Raw genomic sequence first — 20637 nt, 5'->3', positions numbered from 1 at the left:
GACAGTGCAGCACTCCCTCAGTACTGACCCTCTGACAGTCCAGCACTCCATCAGTATTGACCCTGCGATATTGCGGCACTCCCTCAGTACTGACCCTCTGACATTGCGGCACTCCCTCAGTACTGACCCTCTGATAGTGCAGCACTCCCTCAGTACTGACCCTCTGACATTGCGGCACTCCCTCAGTACTGACCCTCTGACAGTGCGGCACTCCCTCAGTACTCTTCCTCTGACAGTACAACACTAACATTTTATTCTACCAGTAATGTGCTGTTGATACACTTAGTGCTGTCCAGCTCTGTGTCATCTACACAAGGTTGTTTCAGGGTACTAACGCCCTTACACAACAGGTTAATCTGAACAGAAAGATGAAAATAAACTTTCACATTTTTCTCAGGAATATCTTTTACAGATATTTATTCTCAAGAAGTGCCAAGCTATCTGATTTTTTTTCCTCTGAAATTTTTATTTATTGCAAATGTATACTTTCTTCTTGAAAATATATCTTAATGTACATGTACATTTCATGAAGCCATTCAGATCTATGCTCTCTTTACTTACAGAGCACAAGTTAAGCCCTGACGTGCATCATTCTCTATATTTGCATACAACCACTTGGCATTTAGCTGAGACATCAGCAAGGCCCAACAGAGTTTTATTGAAAATTATACTCATCTGACATGAATAAATCGTCATGGATCTCTAAAGGTAATGAAGCCATTCAGATGTATACTCTCTATACTTACAGCATCACTCTCCCTTCGCATTAATTTCTAACTTAAATGATTGTTTCAGTTATAGCTTTGTGATACTTTTGTGAGACTGATCACCCAAACCTCTTTTCCGTTCTGACAGTTTGAGAAAAGTCGACACAAACTCTCATGGTGTAGAGACTTCCTGCATATGAGCAGACTTCTCTTCTGCTGGGCCTGACCCTGTCTTTCTGCCCTGAATACATGGTGGTTCAGAACTGTATTCAACCTGTTTGTGGGTCTTGGTCTTTTTCCCTGTATGTCATCAAACTGTAACCTTTACTACATCTGTTATCACCATAGATACCTGACATGACGAAAGTCATGGGACTAGTTGGAAATGATACCTTTAGTTCATCGTTCCAGATGACTTTCTGACCATTAAAAAACATCCTTTCCCAGAACTGCAATCCACACCTCTATTTCAGCTCTACTACAAAATCCAACTGACAAATGATCATCTGTCAGACACCACCTTCCTTGCGTTCAGACAGAAGCTGGTATCCCTCAGGGCACTCAGCAACTGATTCTCGAATCCATCTGATCTCACCTCCAAAATCGAAAGAATCAATGGCCACAAGTAAATGCTTGAGTTTGCTTTTATTGAATGCTTTGCGATGTGGTTACAGCTGGAGAGTCGAGTCACTCTGGGTTAGGGGATTCCAAGGGCAGCCTGCCCTATCATGGGTGCTGGTCAGATCTTCTGATGTCCTTTAGCGAGTCAGATTGCTCTGGGGATAAACAGCAAGATCCCATGAGCACGGCATTAAGGCTTTTCTTGCTGGAGGTGTTTTGTGTGAAGGGTGAACTGGGTTTTTGTGTTGGAATCATTAATCCCGTGGAGCATTAGTAATAAACACCGAGCTAACATTTGTTGCCCTGTTACTAATTGGTCTGGAGAAGATGATGGTAAGCTGCCTTCTTGAACCACTCCAGTGTATTTGGGGGAGGGACAGCTGTGAGGCAGGGAGAGTCCAGTGGTCAGGAGGGAAAGGGAGGCAAAAAGCAGGGAGTTTGCTTATAAATGGTATTTGAGCGTGAGGGGAGGGAGACGCAAACAATGCGCTGGGTCTCTCCTAGAAGTACTCAATCTCATCAAGCTGCCTCTTGTCTGTTTGGATGCTGACCAGTGACACAGTCTCGCCAGTATGGGGCAGTGGCTGGAACACCCTGATGTGTATGCAATCATCAAGATCCCCAACCGCAACCTTCAAAATAAAAAGACAGCAATAAGTTGATGAAGGAGATTTCTGACAGAAACTCTGAGAACACACCCCCTCAGTGACACCCTCGAGACAGTACAGCACTCACTCAGTACTGACTCTCTGACAGTGAAGGGCTTCCTCAGTACTGCAGCACCAGCTCTGACAAATCTATCTTTTTCACTTACTATGTCTATTCCTGACATCCCTCCGTATCTCTGTATCCTCTTCCAGCCCCAGGAATACTCCCTATCTCTGTAACCCCCTCCAGCCCCTACACCACTCCCTGTCTCCGTAACCCCCTCCAGCCCCCACACTCCCTCCCTATCTCGGTAGCCCCCTCCAGCCCCTACACCCCCTCCCTATCTCGGTAGCCCCCTCCAGCCCCCACACCCCCTCCCTATCTCGGTAACCCCCTCCAGCCCCCACACCCCCTCCCTATCTCTGTAACCCCCTCCAGCCCCCACACCCCCTCCCTATCTCGGTAGCCCCTTCCAGCCCCTACACCCCCTCCCTATCTCGGTAGCCCCCTCCAGCCCCCACACCCCCTCCCTATCTCGGTAACCCCCTCCAGCCCCCACACCCCCTCCCTATCTCTGTAACCCCCTCCAGCCCCCACACCCCCTCCCTATCTCTGTAACCCCCTCCAGCCCCCACACTCCCTCCCTATTTCTGTAACCCCCTCCAGCCCCCACACTCCCTCCCTATCTCTGTAATCCCCTCCAGCCCCTACACCCCCTCCCTATCTCTGTAACCCCCCTCCAGCCCCCACACCCCCTCCCTATCTCTGTAGTCCCGTCCAGCCCCTACACCCCCTCCCTATATCCGTAACCTCCTCCAGCCCCCACACTCCTTCCCTATCTCTGTAATCCCCTCCAGCCCCCACACCCCCTCCCTATCTCTGTAACCCCTCTCCAGCCCCCACACCCCCTCCCTATCTTTGTAACCCCCTCCAGTCCCTCCCGAGTTGCCCATGAGCTCATACATTTCCACCCATCTCTCTCATCATTTATGGCTGGGGGGGGGAGTATTACAGAAATCTGTGATCAAATATACCCCAACTAATGTATCCCAGTGAGTTGAGACATTGGTTTATTGAAGTAACAGAGAAACCGAATGAAACAGAGTGCAAACTTCAAACACTGAACAGAGTGAGTTTTCCCAATGAAGTGAACTCAATATTCATTGAAGGAGGGAACAATAAGACTATGAAATAGTGAACAGTGAAGTACGGTTGGATTTAGATGTGAAGGGGGAACACGAGGCAAGATTGTGGTCAGGATGTCAGTGGATTGGATAGTGGCAGAGAAGGCATCACGGAGAGCAGCAGGAAGTGGGGTTGTCTGATAGAGAGTTGGAAAATGCGAGTGCGAAGGTTGATGTGTAAGGATGAGGTGAGAGAGAAATGACTGTGACAGACTGTGACAGCAGATCACAAGGGCAGGAATAGCGATAAGCAGGAAGGACAGCATCCTGGTGGGTCAGTACATCGAGGCACTCTAGACACAATCAGATCCTGAGTGAATGACACAGCAGGCTCCAGGGGCTGAATACTCACAGCACTTTGTAATTTATCAAGTTTTTAGACAGAGCTTTTGGATGGATTCTGTGAGGATAAAACTGTCAGAGGAAAACAGGGTGTATGTATTTACAAACCTTAATGAAGTAATTTGTTCCAGCAACCACTTGTGAGCGATATGAGATTGCATGATAAACATTCAGAGATCGATTCAACTTTTGCTCAACTGCAGACTTCAACTGGGGACAGACACAATGGAGAAAAACAGAAAATGTCAGCATTAGTGAAGAACACACTCATGGTCAGAGGGTCAGTACTGAGATATTGCCGCAGTGTAAGAGGGACAGTACTGAGGGAGTGCTGCACTGTCAGAGGGTGAGTACTGGGGGAGTGCCACACTGTCAGAGGGTGAGTACTGGGGGACTGCCACATTGTCAGAGGGTCAGTACTTAAGGAGTGCCGCACTGTCAGAGGTTCAGTACTGAGTGAGTGCTGTGCTGTCAGAGGGTCAGTACTGAGGGAGTGCCACACTGTCAGAGGGTCAGTACTGAGGGAGTGCTGCACTGTCAGAGGGTCAGTACTGAGGGAGTGCTGCACTGTCAGAGGGTCAGTACTGAGGGAGTGCTGCACTGGCAGAGGGTCAGTAGTGAAGGAGTGCCGCACTGTCAGAGGTCAGTACTGAGGGAGTGCCGCACTGTGAGAGGGTCAGTACTGAGTGAGTGCTGTGCTGTCAGAGGGTCAGTACTGAGGGAGTGCCGCACTGTCAGAGGGTCAGTACTGAGGGAGTGCTGCACTGTCAGAGGTTCAGTACTGAGGGAGTGCTGCACTGTCAGAGGGTCAGTACTGAGGGAGTGCTGCACTGGCAGAGGGTCAGTAGTGAAGGAGTGCCGCACTGTCAGAGGGTCAGTACTGAGGGAGTGCCGCACTGTGAGAGGGTCAGTAGTGAGGGAGTGCTGTGCTGTCGGAGGGTCAGTACTGAGGGAGTGCTGCACTGTCAGAGGGTCAGTACTGAGAGAGTGCTGCACTGGCAGAGGGTCAGTAGTGAAGGAGTGCCGCACTGTCAGAGGGTCAGTACTGAGGGAGTGTCACACTGTCAGAGGGTCAGTACTGAGGGAGTGCTGCACTGTCAGAGAGTCAGTACTGAGGGAGTGTCACACTGTCAGAGGGTCAGTACTGAGGGAGTGCTGCACTGTCAGAGGGTCAGTAGTGAGGGAATGCTGCACTGTCAGAGGGTTAGTGCCAATGGAGCGCTGCACTGTCTCAGGGTCAGTACTGACTACCTGCTGCACTGTGTGATAATGATTTACAAGGATATTGTCAGGGTTGGAGGATTTGAGCTACAGGGAGAGGCTGAACAGACTGGGGCTGTTTTCCCAGGAGCATCGGAGGTTGAGGGGTGACCTTTCGAGGTTTTTAAAATTATGAGGGGCATGGATAGGATAAATAGGCAAAGTCTTTTCCCTGGGGTCGGGGAGTCCAGAACTAGAGGGCATAGGTTTAGGGTGAGAGGGGAAAGATATAAAAGAGACCTAAGGGGCAACATTTTCACACAGAGAGTGGTATGGGTATGGAATGAGCTGCCAGAGGATGTGGTGGAGGCTGGTACAATTGCAACATTTAAGAGGCATTTCGATGGGTATATGAATAAGAAGGATTTGGAGGGAGAAGGGCTGGGTGCTGGCAGGTGGGACTAGATTGGGTTAGGATATCTGGGACAGCATGGACGGGGTTGTACAGAAGGGTCTGTTTCCGCGCTGTAACATCTCTCTGACTGTATGACTAAACCAACCGACAGGCAGCGTTGTAAGTTGAGCTGTTGCCAATGTCTTGAAGGAGGAACATTTTTCTCTCAGTCACATTGTTCCAAGGTTTCACCAATTCATTCTAACGTTACTCCATTCCGGAAGCATGCCCTACATAAATGTCATGTGAAATCTGCAACTCACGGCATTATCTTGAAAACGAGCACCCCTGTTTTCTCAAAGACTCAGTGGTATCCCGGTCTGGTGAAATGTGGAGTGGATCGGTCTGGTTTGTTCCACAGGGTAAGGTGGATACGGAGAAAGGTTACTTACTGACTGGACAATAGCCTGAATCTCAGCAGTGACGGCTGCAACATCAGTTAAACCACCCGTTTTCATTGATGCCATTCTTGTTGTCTCTGTCCCACTCTCTCGCTGCCTCTCCCTCTGTTTCTCCAATTCTGTATTTATACAGTCTGCTCCCTCCTTCAGCACCTCCCCTCTGTGAGGAGGCCACTCGACAGGGAAATCACTCCCACTCTCTGAGCTCCACCCTCAGTCTTTCAGCGTTTGTTCAGTTCTCCAACCTGCAAAGGAAGGGACAGTGCTGATTCCTGTGTGTGAGAGATTGCCTCACCCCCTCCTTCCTTCCCTCTCAGACAGGGAAAATTCCCTCCTTACATTTCCTACCACCTTCTGCTTTTAATTTCCTGTAATTTTAATGATGAGGATTGGAGCGAGAAATGGACTAAACCGTTTTAGATTAGATTTGGTGCCCCATGAGGATCAGTGTCTGGTTCCTGGTTGGGAACAGACAAAGTGTTGTCAACTCTGACTAAGTGTACTCCACTCCCAAGGAGCCACGATGGGCTGAATGGCCATCTTGCACCTTCCATCAGGGAGAGAATGATCGGTTGTCCCTGATCAGTCATTGGTTCACAGTGTCCCTTATTTCCGAGATATGAATAAACTGGGCTTCAAAATGGATACAAGAGATTTAATGCATGGTGAGAGACAACATCGTAGAACAGCTCCACAATTGTGCTCTGCCCTCAATAATGGGCCTCTGACAGTGCGGCACTCCCTCAGTACTGACCCTCTGACAGTGCAGCACTCCCTCAGTACTGACCCTCCGACAGTGCAGCACTTCCTCAGTACTGACCCTCTGACAGTGCAGCACTTCCTCAGTACTGACCTTCTGACAGTGCAGCACTCCCTCAGTACTGACCCTCCGACAGTGCGGCACTCCCTCAGTACTGACCCTCCGACAGTGCGGCACTCCCTCAGTACTGACCCTCTGACAGTGCAGCAATCCCTCAGTACTGACCCTCTGACAGTGCGGCAATCCCTCAGTACTGACCCTCTGACGGTGCAGCAATCCCTCAGTACTGACCCTCCGACAGTGCGGCACTCCCTCAGTACTGACCCTCTGACAGTGCGGCAATCCCTCAGTACTGACCCTCCGACAGTGCGGCACTCCCTCAGTACTGACCCTCTGACAGTGCGGCAATCCCTCAGTACTGACCCTCTGACAGTGCGGCAATCCCTCAGTACTGACCCTCTGACAGTGCGGCAATCCCTCAGTACTGACCCTCTGACGGTGCAGCAATCCCTCAGTACTGACCCTCCGACAGTGCGGCACTCCCTCAGTACTGACCCTCTGACAGTGCGGCACTCCCTCAGTACTGACCCTCTGACAGTGCCGCACTCCCTCAGTACTGACCCTCTGACAGTGTGGCACTCCCTCAGTACTGACCCGCTGACAGTGTGGCACTCCCTCAGTACTGACCCTCTGACAGTGTGGCACTCCCTCAGTATTGACCCTCCGATAGTGCGGCAGTCCCTCAGTACTGACCCTCTGACAGTGCCGCACTCCCTCAGTACTGACCCTCTGACATTGCCGCACTCCCTCAGTACTGACCCTCTGACAGTGCGGCACTCCCTGAGTACTGACCCTCTGACGGTGCAGCAATCCCTCAGTACTGACCCTCTAACAGTGCGGCAATCCCTCAGTACTGACCCTCTGACGGTGCAGCACTCCCTCAGTCCTGACCCTCTGACAGTGTGGCACTCCCTCAGTACTGACCCTCCGACAGTGCGGCTCTCCCTCAGTACTGACCCTCTGACAGTGCGGCAATCCCTCAGTACTGACCCTCCGACAGTGCGGCAATCCCTCAGTACTGACCCTCTGACAGTGCAGCAATCCCTCAGTACTGACCCTCTGACAGTGCGGCACTCCCTCAGTACTGACCCTCTGACAGTGCGGCAATCCCTCAGTACTGACCCTCTGACAGTGCAGCATTCCCTCAGTACTGACCCTCTGACAGTGCAGCACTCCCTCAGTACTGACCCTCTGACAGTGCAGCATTCCCTCAGTACTGACCCTCTGACAGTGCAGCACTCCCTCAGTACTGACCCTCTGACAATCCCTGCTTTTTGATATACCTGCTTTACAGTTGCATCTTTCTGCTGTCATTCAGCTCATTTCTTGGCACTAATTGTATCCACTTTGCCCCCATCCTAACCTGGTTTTGTTTCAATCACTTTATCAAACGTCGTCTCTGATCATTGAATGTCAACTTCTGCATCGTTTATTCTTGATTTCGCCTCTTGCTTCAACCTGTGACTTTGTGTCCTGCTAACCGCGCAGTCAGGAAAACCCCCGGGATATACCTCCTGTCACATTGTCTGAATTTCCACTGGCTTTTCGACCACAGTCGGCATCACTCCCATCTCCGTTCCTGTTCTATCATTACGTTATTTCTTGGATCCCTGCTTTTCTCACCATGAATTCCACACATTACCACATCGCCTGGCAACATTCCTTCTGAATTACATGTGTCTTCATCTCTCATCATCAAAGACGGATTTGCTCCTGGATCGCTGAAAATATTCATTTCTTGACCTGCTCCTCCTCGCACACGTGAGTAAACCTTCCCCTCGCAATTAAAATCTTTAAAGAGATCTGGCACATTCTTCTGAACCACCCCGTGACCAGGTTTGACCTGCGTTTGCAGTCTTACATCTTCCACTCTACTTTCCTTTACCTCTTCCACCAAATCCACTGGCTTATCCTGTTTTCCCATGTCCATCTTCCTGGTGCTTTTTCTAACCCACCAACACTGTGACATCATGCGGCCTACCATATTACAGTGAAAACTCCTGAGCTGTTTAAATTCTCTTCCCCCCCTCGTGGGTTTTCCTGTTTTCCCCTGTGGTAAACTGCCTTTTGGATCTTCAGTGGGATTTTCATTTCCGTTACCACCTGAGGATTCCTCTTTTCCTCAACGCCTATCCTGAACTTTTTGCAATTAATGTCAGAAGCCAAACTTTGATTTCACCCAGCCAATTCATAATCATCAGTCATTCCGGCTGTTATTCCTGCAGTTTTAACTCTCTGCTCTTTCGCATGAGTTTTCCCTCCCTCAGGAAGCGAATTTTTGAACTCTCCCAAAGAATTTGTCTCTCTTAGAGCGACATAAGCTTGATCTTTTCCCTTATCCGTCTGTCAAAACTATTTTTGATCCTTTCAAACTCTGTGCACATTTAATCAGATTTCCTCCGTCGATTCCAAAAGCTGGACCATCAACTTCTTGACCCAGACCACTTTCAGTGAAGATGGACACCAGCACTTCCTTCATGATAATTGCCCTGTACACTCATGGCTGGGTGGCCAAATTTCACCCGAATTCCATCTGCGGTTCGCTAACGACATCACAGTTGCAGGCCGGATATCAAACAATGATGAAACAGAATACAGGGAAGAGATAAAGTGCTTGGTAGAATGGTGCAAAGATGACAATCTCTCCCTCAGTGTCAGATAAACTGCAGAGCTGATCATCAACTTCAGGGAGTAAGGAGGACAGCACCCCCACCCCCCAATTTACATCGATGGAGCTGTGGAGAGGGCCGAGAGCATCTGGTTTCTCGGAGTGACGCTCACCAACAGTCTGCCCTGGCCCTCCCACGTTGAAGCGACCGTCAAGTAGGCACAACGCCGCCTCTTCGTCCTCAGGGGGCTAAGGGAATGCAGCATATCCATCTGGCTCCGCACGAACTTTTACAGATGTCCCATTGAAAGCATTCTGTCCGGGTGTGTCATGGTTTGGTAGGGTAACCGCTCTGCCCAGGACTGTAAGAAACTACAGAGGGTTGTGAACACAGCCCAGTCCATCACACCTTCCACCCACTGACTCCATCTGCACTTCCTGCTGCCTCAGAAAGATAGCTGGCATCATCATAGACCCCCCCCCCACCCTCGTCCATCAGGCAGAAGATACCAAACACGTGGACCAACACATTCAAGAACAATGCCTTCCCCACTGTTACTAGACTCTGGAATGGACCTCTCAAATCTCAAATCTAATGTTAACCTTGCTTTTCATGCAGCTCCTTGTATTGCCAAGTCTGTTTAATCACTCGATGATCTTTGTATGTTATGATCTCCCTGTACTGAATGCAAGACACAAGTTTTCACTGTACTCAGGTACGTGTGCCAATAATAAGTCAAATTAAAACAAATGAAATCAAACGTTGCCTGTAGGCTTGTGGCATTAGCTCATATCCACTTCAGATATCTGTTTTCACCTGGTCAGCCTCCCCAGATAGCTCCGCTGACAGCGATGCAAATACCTCACTAGTTCTATCTACCGACTGTGTTCAGACCAACAATACCAACACGGTGAGCGGGGATTTCATTTGTTTATCCACTTTCTCAAAGGAAATGAAAAAGGCTTCTACAGGCCTCTCATCCAACTGAGGCAATGTTTGGACATATTAAAACAGATCCTTGTCAAAGGCAAAGTCAGTGAAATAGATTGTCTCATACACATTTCTAGCAGCAGGAAGAGAGCCCAAGCTTTCAGCTATTGTAAAGACAGAGAGAGAAAGAGTGAGACAGGATGCAGCAACTTGCACAGCTTCAACAGTGACTGAAAGCTGAAATAAAACTCCTGGTTCTGGGGAAACTTGAACCCACCCATTCAGGATGCTTCTATTGTTCTAACTTGAAAACAAACCCAAGGCCTCACGAACTCTTTACTTTGTTGGCCTTGAGCACACTGCTCAGAATCACTCTCTTAATAATCAAAACCAGGAAAAAAATACACCCCTTAAAACCTGATATCTTCAAGCAGATACTCCCAAGTATTCTGTCAATTTTCAGCAGACCTCGGCCCTCTCTTAGACACTCAATGAAATCCAGAGCCAATTGCTCCCCCAGGATTGGCAATTCCCAGGATTAGACCCTGACCTGGCCCCATGACCTCCTCTGTATCAGATCCTCTCATTCTCGTCTTTGATTGGGATCCCCTCCTGATCAGTTCCAACTTACTTAAGGATAAGAGGACTCTTCCTGAATTAGAAATAATCTTCATGGGCGCTGAAGATATTTAATGCAGAGTAACTGAGAGTGAGTGAGGGATGTGCAGAGAAAAAGTGGATGCTCTGCCGCGCAGGAGATGTGATAGGAAATTGGGTGTGACCACCCTGTCATCTTCATATCAATAGAGGACACCGACCCTCCAAGTAAGGGACCCCCATCACCTCCTTTCTGAGTCCCCACCCTCCATTACCCACAAAGCGTATCAATGAAACGGGAACAATGGTTATAATTTAATTTTGAGTGTTATGTGTTTGAAGGTATGTACTGTACCTTTAGCAGTGAGTGAATGCTATTCAGAACTGAGAGCTTAAAGAGCAGTCTCAGATTGTACTCAAAAATTGAAAATATGCAACATTTGGCTGTGAGTTGGCAGCTGTTTTCACAACAATTCAAATTTAACCAATCATTTTAACTGAGGCCTCAGCATACTAAAATCCAATCGAATTTGTATTTATTGTTTTACCAACATCAAACCAACGAGATGATCCGATGTTTAGGATATTTAAAAAGCAGGTGGTGTGAAAATCAGAGAGAGCAACCGCCATTGAGAAAGAACCAAGACATTGAAACGCTCCCTATTAAAGGTAGCTTTTCATATGTAATGCATTCACAATAAAAAGAAAGAAGATGACCCAGGGAGATATTCACCCGGAAGAAGAAAAACTCTGAAGTTGACGTGTGGTTTTGAAATTAAATAAGATTCCCGACAGCATGGAAACAGGCCCTTCAGCCCAACAAGTCCACACCAACTCACCCATACTGATGCACCTAACACTGTGGCCAATTCACCTGACCTGTGGGAGGAAACCAGAGCACACCCACAGGGAGGATGTGCAACTCCACACAGCCAGTTGCCCAAGGCTGGAATCAAACTTATAATCCCAGTGCTATCAGGCAGCAGAGCTAACCACTGAGCCACCATGCCACCCTAAGTTGATGCCATTTTAACAAGTGTTTTATTGGAACACTATATTGTCAGAGTTGGAGGCAGGTAATAAGGATTTAAGAGAAAGGGAGGCTTAGAGTTGTGGATAGTTGTCATTAAAGTTCACTTTTAGGCTTAAGAACAATTTGATATTATATGATTTAAATAGCCGAATGTGGGAGCTCTTTGTCACTCACATTACAACAGATTACAAGGTGAGGTGAGCTTTTCTGGGGTTTTAGTTTAATTAACACTGGGGTTCACCGGCATGTCATAACACTAGCAAGATCTCATAGTGCCTCTGAAAGTCACCAAAATGCTGAATTGGAAAATACAGGGCTTTGTTCAGGATGGAGAAACCCATGGAGCAGAGCGAGGACAGAGAGCTGAGAGAGGGGAGTTGAATACAGCGTTGTAGTGACCAGTGGTTGGAAGCTGAGGGTCACATGTATAGACCGCACAGAGCAGCTCAGCCAATCCACCACCCGATTCGCATATTCTCCCCAGTCAATGTTCAGGAGAGGCCCCACAGGAACCATTACAGTCACTCAGTGGAAGGAGCTCAAGCTCATTGCTGTTTCACCTGAACAGCTCATGGCTGGAAAGGAAGGAGTTAAAGGAAGGAGTTGAGCTCCTAAATCAACACAGCCAGATGGAGCTGATTCTGGCTCCAACTGAGGGTTTCAGAATCGGTTGTAGAACAGGTGGGGAGGGGAATTTATTTAAATTTTTTCATGGGATGTAGCCTTCGCTGGCTGGGCCAGCATTGATTCCCCATCCCTAGTATCCCAGAGGGCAGGTTAAGAGTCAACTGCTTTGTCGTTGAGTCACGTACAGGTCAGAACAGATAATGGAGGCAATTGTTTTCCCTGATGGACATTACTGAAACAGGTGGGATTTTTGTTTTGCAAGAATTAACATTGATTTCATGCTCACTTTTGGACTGGGTACTTATTTGAAAAAAGGAAGGTTCCAGGTATTTATTGAGTTCAAATGTTGCCCATCTGCTCTGGTGGAATTCGGACCTGTGTCCCTAGAACATTACCCTGGGGTAATGCGTTTCTAGCACAGTCGCATTACCGTGATACCATCACACTTAGCAGGAACTGCAGTCAATGGAGCTAAATGTGTCTGAGATATTCCAAGGGTGAAGCTGGGGAGGGACCAGGGGCCCTTCTTGCGTTTCCAACAGGAATTGACGGTAACGTGGTTGATGGCAAAGAGCCTGCTTAACCACAGGCCCCTGGGCTGAAGAGGGACAGAGACATTTCTAAAACAGGGGTATGGGAACAAGCGAAAGGGGATCACTTAGTATCCAAGTGGAGATACTGGGAGAATGGAAGTGTTTTTCCAAGCGAGAAGCATCATCAACAGAGCTCAGAGAGATTATAGCAAACATGGCAGGATCATAAATGATAAAGGATGAAGGTGTCACTGGCTAGTTTGGTATTTATTGCCCATCTCCAATTACCCAGGGGGCAGTTAAGTGCCAACCAGATTGCCATGGGTCTGGAGTCACATGTAGACCAGACGAGGGAAGGATTGCAGTTTCCGTCCCTGAAGGACATGACTGAACAGATGGGTTTGTCCAACAAGCAGCAGATGTTTCATGGACATAAAAGAATCTGAATCCCAGATTGCAAATTCCACCATCTCCCATGGCAGGATTGGAACCCAGGTCCCGAGAACATGACCTGGGTCTCTGGATTATCAGTCTCCGCTTTGGATCACATATTACTTCAGTCCATCACGAGTGGCTGCTCAGTCATTATATTCCAGATATTCCGGATTCTCTCACACAGCTGTTCCTCTGTCAGCTTTGATGCATTTAGACCATAAGACCGTAAGAAATAGGAACAGAGTAGGCCATTCGGTCCCCCCCCAGTCTGATACCCCCTTCTATCAGACCATGGCTGATCAGGTATTCCCCACATCCACTTGCCTTCCCCACAGCCCTTAATTCCTCCTATTGATCAAGAACCTAGCTATCGCAGCCTTGAGCATCCACAAGCGCTCTGCCCCCACAGCTCTCTGTGACAGAACGTTCCAAAGACTCAGAACTTGTGTCATTAATTGTGGAGATTAACTCTGTCATTAAACCTGATTGTTCTGACTATACATTGCAGGTTATAATGAATTCAGACTCTGAAAACAGTTCTGCAATTCAGTGACACATCTCCTCCAAGTGCCACAGAAACCTCCACACGGAACACCTTCTAGTGTTTAGTGCATTTGCCGAAGTGCCATTGAGAATATAGCATTTGGCTTCCTTCTCAAATCGCTGCAGTCAATAAGACAGTAAGACCATAAGATACAGAAGCAGAATTAAGCCATTCGGCCCATTGAGTCTGCTCCGCCATTCAATCTTGGCTGATATGTTTCTCAACCTCATTCTCCTGCCCTTCCCCCTGCAACCCTTGCTTGCCTAACTAACCAAGAACCAATCTATCTCTGTCTTAAATACACTCAATGACTTGGTCTCCATGGCCTTTCACAGCATTAAGCCCCTTACACTCACCACCCTCTGAATGAAGAATTTCCTCCTCATCTCAACCGGATTCTCCTGCCTTCTCCCTGTAACCGTTGCTCCCTGAACTAACCAAAGAAGCTATCTATTTCTGTCTTAACTGCACTCCATGAGTTGGCCTTCACATCCCTCTGTGACAATCAGTCCCACAGGCGCCCCACCTCATTCCTCCTCATCACAGTTCTGAAGGGTTATCCCTTCACTCTCAGGCTGTTTCTTCAGGCCCTACTCTCTCCTCCTGGTGGAAACATCTTCTCCATGTCCCCTCGATCCGGACCACTCGGTATTCTATACGTTTCGCCCTCATCCTCCCAAACTCCATTGAGTACAGACCCAGAGTCCTCAACCTCTCCTCGTATGACAGGGACCTTCATCCCCGGGACCACTCTTGTCAACCTCCTCTGGGTCCCCTCCAACGCCAGCACATCATTCCGGAGATACAGGGCCCCAAATTGCTGACAAAATCCAAATACGGTCTGACCAGAGCCTTATGCAGCCTCAGAGATACTTCTATATTGTAGCTGTCGAGAATCAAATGCTAACATTGCAATTGCCTTCATAACTGCCAACTGAGCATTCAGATTTCCGAAGCCTTTCCCCATTTAGTATCAGTCTGCACCTCGACCCTTCCTAGCACCGTGCATAACCTCCCACTCCCCTACATTGTTTTCCATCTGCCATTTCTTTGCTCACTCAGCTAGCCAGTCCAGGTCCTTCTGCAGCCTCCCTGCTTCCTCAACACTACCTGCCCATCCACCTATCTCTGAGTAATCTACAACCTTAGCAATACTCAATGGAGTCGAGAGCCATACCAGCCATGATCAAAAGGTAGAGCAGACTTGATGGGCCGAATGGCCTAATTCTACTCCTATACCTTACAGTCTTTTGGAAATGTATCGTAGACCAGGAGATAGAAAAGGCCCAGTGAGTCACCCCATCACTTACTGACTCAGCAGGAAACAGGAAGCCAGGGAAAAGGGTTGGACACTGCTCAGCGCAAGTTTCCAATCGGAGATGATTCCTTTCAACACAGTGTCGAACATATTGGATTGGGAATTATATCAGCACTGTTTGAGCAATACTTTATGCAGGGAAGACTCGTCCAACAAATTTGAATAAGGTTTTCAAGGAGGTCGCTAGGTGTGTAGTTGATATGGATTTCAGCAAGGCATTTGACAAGGACCAACATGGGAAACTGATACATAGAACATAGAACAATACAGCGCAGCACAGGCCCTTCGGCCCTCAATGTTGCGCCGACCCGTGAACTATTCTCAGCTCGTCCCCCTACAATGTCCCAAAATCATCCATGTGTTTATCTATACAGAAGGTAAAAACTCCTAGCATCGAGGGTGACTTAACAAGATAGATCTAGCATTGACTTTGTGACAGGAGATAGGATTGGCCGAACAGGAAAGGTGGGAGAAAATGCATTGATCCTTCAGAGACCCACACCAACACGATGGGCTGAATGGCCATTTTTTACATATCATTCTATGTTACACAACTTCAGCTTTTAGAACAATTTCTTGTGTAAAATAATCATTTCCTCTAATCGATGGCTGTAAAATGTTGATAGCAAACTCCCCAAAGACAGAACTCATTCCAACTTGAAGTGGAACTCATCCGTTTTGAGACTATGCAATTTCCGTTCGTGATAATGCTCAAGGTGAGGGAAAACATGTTACATCTGTTCTCTCAATGAAGTCTTACACAGGCCCAGCTTCTGTCTCTCACTTTCCCCCTCTCTCGGATGGAAGTATATTGTCAGAACAAACATGATTATTCACTCAGTACTTACCCTGCGACAGCACAGCAGTCCCTCAGTACTGACCCTCTGACAGTGCAGCACTCCCTCAATACTGAGCCTCTGACAGTGCGGCACTCCCTCAGTCCTGCCCCTCTAACAGTGCAGCACTCGCTCAGTACTGACCCACTGACAGTGCAGCACTCCCTCAGTACTGATCCTCCGACAGTGCGGCACTCCCTCAGTACTGATCCCCTGACAGTGCGGCACTCCCTCAGTACTGACCCACTGACAGCGCGGCACTCCCTCAGTACTCACCCTCTGACAGTGCGGCACTCCATCAGTACTCACCCTCTGACAGTGCGGCACTCCATCAGTACTGACCCTCAGACAGTGCGGCACTCCCTCACTACTGACCCTCTGACAGTGCAGCACTCGCCCAGTACTGACCCTCTGACAGTGCGGCACTCTCTCAGTACTGACCCTCTGACAGTTCAGCTGTCCCTCCGTACTGACCCACTGACAGTGCGACACTCCCTCAGTACTGACCCTCCGACAGTGCGGCACTCCCGCAGTACTGACCCTCTGACAGTGCAGCACTCCCTCAGTACTGACCCTCTGACAGTGCAGCACTGCCTCATTACTGACCTTCTGACAGTGCAGCACTCCCTCAGTACTGACCCTCTGACAGTGCAGCACTTCCTCTGTACTGACCTTCTGACAATGTGGCACTGCCTCATTACTGACCTTCTGACAGTGCAGCACTCCCTCAGTACTGACCCACTGACAGTGCGGCACTCCCTCAGTACTGACCCTCTGACAGTGCGGCACTCCCTCAGTATGGACCCTCTGACAGTGCGGCACTCCCTCAGTACTGACCCTCTGATAGTGCGGCACTCCCTCAGTACTGACCCTCTGACAATGCGGCACTCCCTCAGTATGGACCCTCTGACAGTGCGGCACTCCCTCAGTACTGACCCTCTGACAGTGCAGCACTCCCTCAGTACTGACCCTCTGAGAGTTCAGCTGTCTCTCCGTACTGACCCACTGACAGTGCGGCACTCCCTCAGTACTGACCCTCTGACAGTGCATCAAACCCTCAGTACTGACCCTCTGACATTATTGCACTCCCTCAGTCCTGACTCTCTGACAGTGCGGCACTCCCTCAGTACTGACCCTCTGACAGTGCAGCACTCCCTCAGTACTGACCCTCTGAGAGTTCAGCTGTCTCTCCGTACTGACCCACTGACAGTGCGGCACTCCCTCAGTACTGACCCTCCGACAGTGCATCACTCCCTCAGTACTTACCCTCTGACAGTGCAGCACTCCCTCAGTACTGACCCTCTGACAGTGCAGCACTCCCTCAGTACTGACCCTCCGACAGTGCAGCACTCCCTCAGTACTGACCCTCTGACATTATTGCACTCCCTCAGTGCTGACCCTCTGACAGTGCATCACTCCCTCAGTACTGACCCTCTGACATTATTGCACTCCCTCAGTACTGACCCTCTGACAGTGCGGCACTCCCTCAGTACTGACCCTCTGACATTATTGCACTCCCTCAGTACTGACCCTCTGACAGTGCAGCACTCCCTCAGTCCTGACTCTCTGACAGTGCAGCACTCCCTCAGTTCTGACCCTCTGACTGTGCCGCATTCCCTCAGTATTGACCCTCCGACAGTGCATCACTCCCTCAGTACTGACCCTCTGACATTATTGCACTCCCTCAGTACTGACCCTCTGACAGTGCAGCACTCCCTCAGTACTGACCCTCCGACAGTGCAGCACTCGCTCTGACACTCCAGCATTCCTTTACGAGTGACCCTTTAAATCCCCAGCAGGTTTGACGTCACTGGCTCAATCTCTCTTGGTGCATGACCACGAAGAGTGGATGGTCTCTTTTTTTACTAGGATTGACAGAGGCTGTAGGATGCGAGCAGAGCACCGAGATTACCATTTGATTGATTCAGTTCGGTAATTCGGGAGTGTTGGTCAGTGGGATTGGATGCGGATTTGGTTGGGATTGATAGAGCATTCTGTCCAGTTGTTGGGATGGTAGAGGGAGCCGGCAATGTGAGAATTTACGTTGAGAGGGTGACAATACAAGAGTAAGGATGTACTGCTGAGGCTGGATAAGGCTGTGGTCAGTCTGCATTTGGAGTATTGCGAATATTTTTGGGCCCCATTTCTAAGGAGAGATGTACTTCACCCGGGGGCTGGGGGGGGGTGAGGGTGCAGAGAGCAGGTTCATACAAATGGTGCCAAGGATGAAGGCCCTATCATGTGAGGAGCGATTGAGGACTATGGAACTGTACTCAATGGAGTTGGGAAGGTTATCGGGAGGAATCTGACTGAAATGTACACATTACTGAGAGAGAATGGATGTGGAGAAGATGTTTTCACCAGTAGGAGAGACTAGAACCCGAGGGCACAGCCATGAGGCAGGAAAATCGTGAAAGGCTTTTGCCCGAAACGTCGATTTTCCTGCTCCTCGGATCCTGCCTGACCTGCTGCGCTTTTCCAGCACCACTCTGATGTAGACCGGTCAGAAATGAGTTAAGGAGGAATTTCTTCAGCCAATGGGTGGGGAATCTGAGGGGCTCAATGCCGCAGACTGCTGTGGAGGCCCAGTCAGAGAGTGTATTTAATACAGAGATCGGTTGTTGGGTTGTTAGGGGATCCAGTGCAACCAGGAGAATGCACGAGAGTAGAGTTGAGAATCATTATCATGTGAGAGGCAGGACGGTGTTTTTAAAGTAAAAGAAATTTTCATCCAGAGGGATCTGGGGGTTGGGAATGGGCTGCCTGAGAGGGTAAGTGAGGTGGGACACCTCACTATATTTCAAAAGTACTTCGATGAGCACTTGAAGTGTCAGGACATTCAAGGCTATGGGCCTAGGGCGGGAATGTGGGGTGGGTAGGACAGATAGGGACAGTCTAGGCTGGATGGGTTGAAGGGTCTGTTCTGTGTTCTATGTCCCTTTGAAAGTGAACACGGGGATGGGCAAAGTGAACTTTTCTGCATTAGCAAAGCTCTGGGGAACCACAGAGCTCACATAGCTCTTTCTTCAGATATTTACATGAGAGAAAGAACAGAAAAGTGGGATGATATGGATTATTCCTTCAGAGACCCACGCCAAAACGATGGGCTGAATGACCATCTTTTGCATTCTATCATTCTATGTTCCACAACTTCAGTTATTGGAAGCATTTCCTGTGTAAAGTAATCATTTCCCCCAATCACTGGCTGTAACATTCTGATAATGTATTCCCCACCTTCTGCTTGACCGCTGATAGGGGAGGGAGAATTCCAGGACAATCCCCACATTTATAGGCAGTAACACTTTACAGACTTAGAATCATATCGTCATAGAGATGAACAGCATGGAAACAGACACTTTGGTCCAACCCATCCATGCCAACCAGATATCCCAACCCAATCCAGTCCCATCTCCCAGCAGCCTGGCCATCTCCCTCCAAACCCTTCCTAATCATATACCCATCGAAATGCCTCTTAAATGTTGCAATTGTACCAGCTTCCACCACTTCCTCTGGCAGCTCATTCCATACATGCACCACACTCTGAGTGAAAATGTTGCCCCTTAGGTCTCTTTTATATCTTTCCCCTCTCACCCTAAACCTATGCCCTCTAGTTCTGGACTCCCCGACCCGAAGGAAAAGACTTTGTCTATTTATCCTATCCATGCCCCTCATGATTTTATAAACCTCTATAAGGTCACCCCCTCAGCCTCCGACACTCCAGGGAAAACAGCCCCAGCCTGTTCATTCTCTCCCTATAGCTCAAATCCTCCAATCCTGGCAACACCCTTGTAAATCCTTTCTGAACCCTTTCAAGTTTCACAACATCTTTCCGATAGGAAGGAGACCAGAATTGCATGCAATATTTCAACAGTGGCCGAACCAATGTCCTGTACAGCCACAACATGACCTCCCAACCCCTGTACTCAATACTCTGACCAATAAAGGAAAGCATACCAAACGCTTTCTGCACTATCCTATCTACCTGCGACTCCACTTTCAAGGAACTATGAACCTGCACTCCAAGGTCTCTTTGTTCAGCAACACTCCTTAGGACCTTACCATTAAGTGTATTAGTCCTGCTAAGATTTCTCAAAATGCAGCACCTCGCATTTATCTGAATTAAACTCCATCTGCCATTTCTCAGCCCATTGGCCCATCTAGTCCAGATCCTGTTGTAGTCTGAGGTAACTCTCTTCACTGTCCACTGCACCTCCAATTTTGGTATCATCTGCAAACTTACTAACTATACCTCTTATGCTTGCATCCAAATCATTTATGTAAATGACAAAAAGTAGAGGGTCGAGCACCAATCCTTGTGGCACTCCACTGATCACAGGCCTGCAGTCTGAAAAACTACCCTCCACCATCACCCTCTGTCTTCTACCTTTGAGCCAGTTCTGTATCCAAATGGGTAGTTCTCCCTGTATTCCATGAGATCGAACCTTGCTAATCAGTCTCCCATGGGGAACCTTGTCGAATGCCTTACTGAAGTCCATATCGATCACATCTACCACTCTGCCCTCATCAATCTTCTTTGTTACTTCTTCAAAAACTCAATCAAGTTTGTGAGACATGATTTCCCACACACAAAGCCATGTTGACTATCCCTAATCAGACCTTGCTTTTCCAAATACATGTCCATCCTGTCCCTCAGGATTCCCTCCAACAACTTGCCCACCACCGAGGTCAGGCTCACCGGTCTATAGTTCTCTGGCTTGTCTTAATCGTACTTCTTAAACAGTGGCACCACGTTTGCCAAACTCCAGTCTTTCGGCACCTCACCTGTGACTATCGATGA

At 48.7% G+C, this 20637-nt stretch overlaps 2 protein-coding genes across 2 annotated transcripts in view; both read right to left on the bottom strand.

Moving 5' to 3' along the window:
• Positions 1 to 1337: 1337 nt before the first annotated feature.
• Positions 1338 to 5681, bottom strand: LOC148138385 (stefin-C-like). The gene is made up of 3 exons (XM_087981740.1): positions 5549 to 5681; positions 3611 to 3712; positions 1338 to 1960 (listed from the first exon to the last, which is right to left on the bottom strand). The coding sequence occupies exons 1-3, from the start codon at positions 5621 to 5623 to the stop codon at positions 1829 to 1831; spliced, it is 309 nt and encodes a 102-aa protein (XP_087837866.1). The 5' UTR covers positions 5624 to 5681; the 3' UTR covers positions 1338 to 1828.
• An 8-nt stretch (positions 5682 to 5689) lies between these two features.
• Positions 5690 to 20637, bottom strand: part of LOC122548298 (up-regulator of cell proliferation-like) — a 62291-nt gene continuing 47343 nt past the window's right edge. Inside the window, exon 3 of the transcript XR_015753997.1 lies at positions 5690 to 5802. The gene's annotated coding sequence lies outside the window, so the exon portion shown is untranslated. The remainder of the gene's footprint in view (positions 5803 to 20637) is intronic.

Source organism: Chiloscyllium plagiosum, unplaced genomic scaffold (assembly GCF_037043375.1).
Source record: "Chiloscyllium plagiosum isolate Xiang-an unplaced genomic scaffold, Cpla_swu_hap1 HiC_scaffold_40, whole genome shotgun sequence".
Lineage (NCBI taxonomy): Eukaryota > Metazoa > Chordata > Chondrichthyes > Orectolobiformes > Hemiscylliidae > Chiloscyllium > Chiloscyllium plagiosum.
Note: the sequence above shows the minus strand (reverse complement) of the source record. Positions and strands in the feature narration are given on the sequence as shown.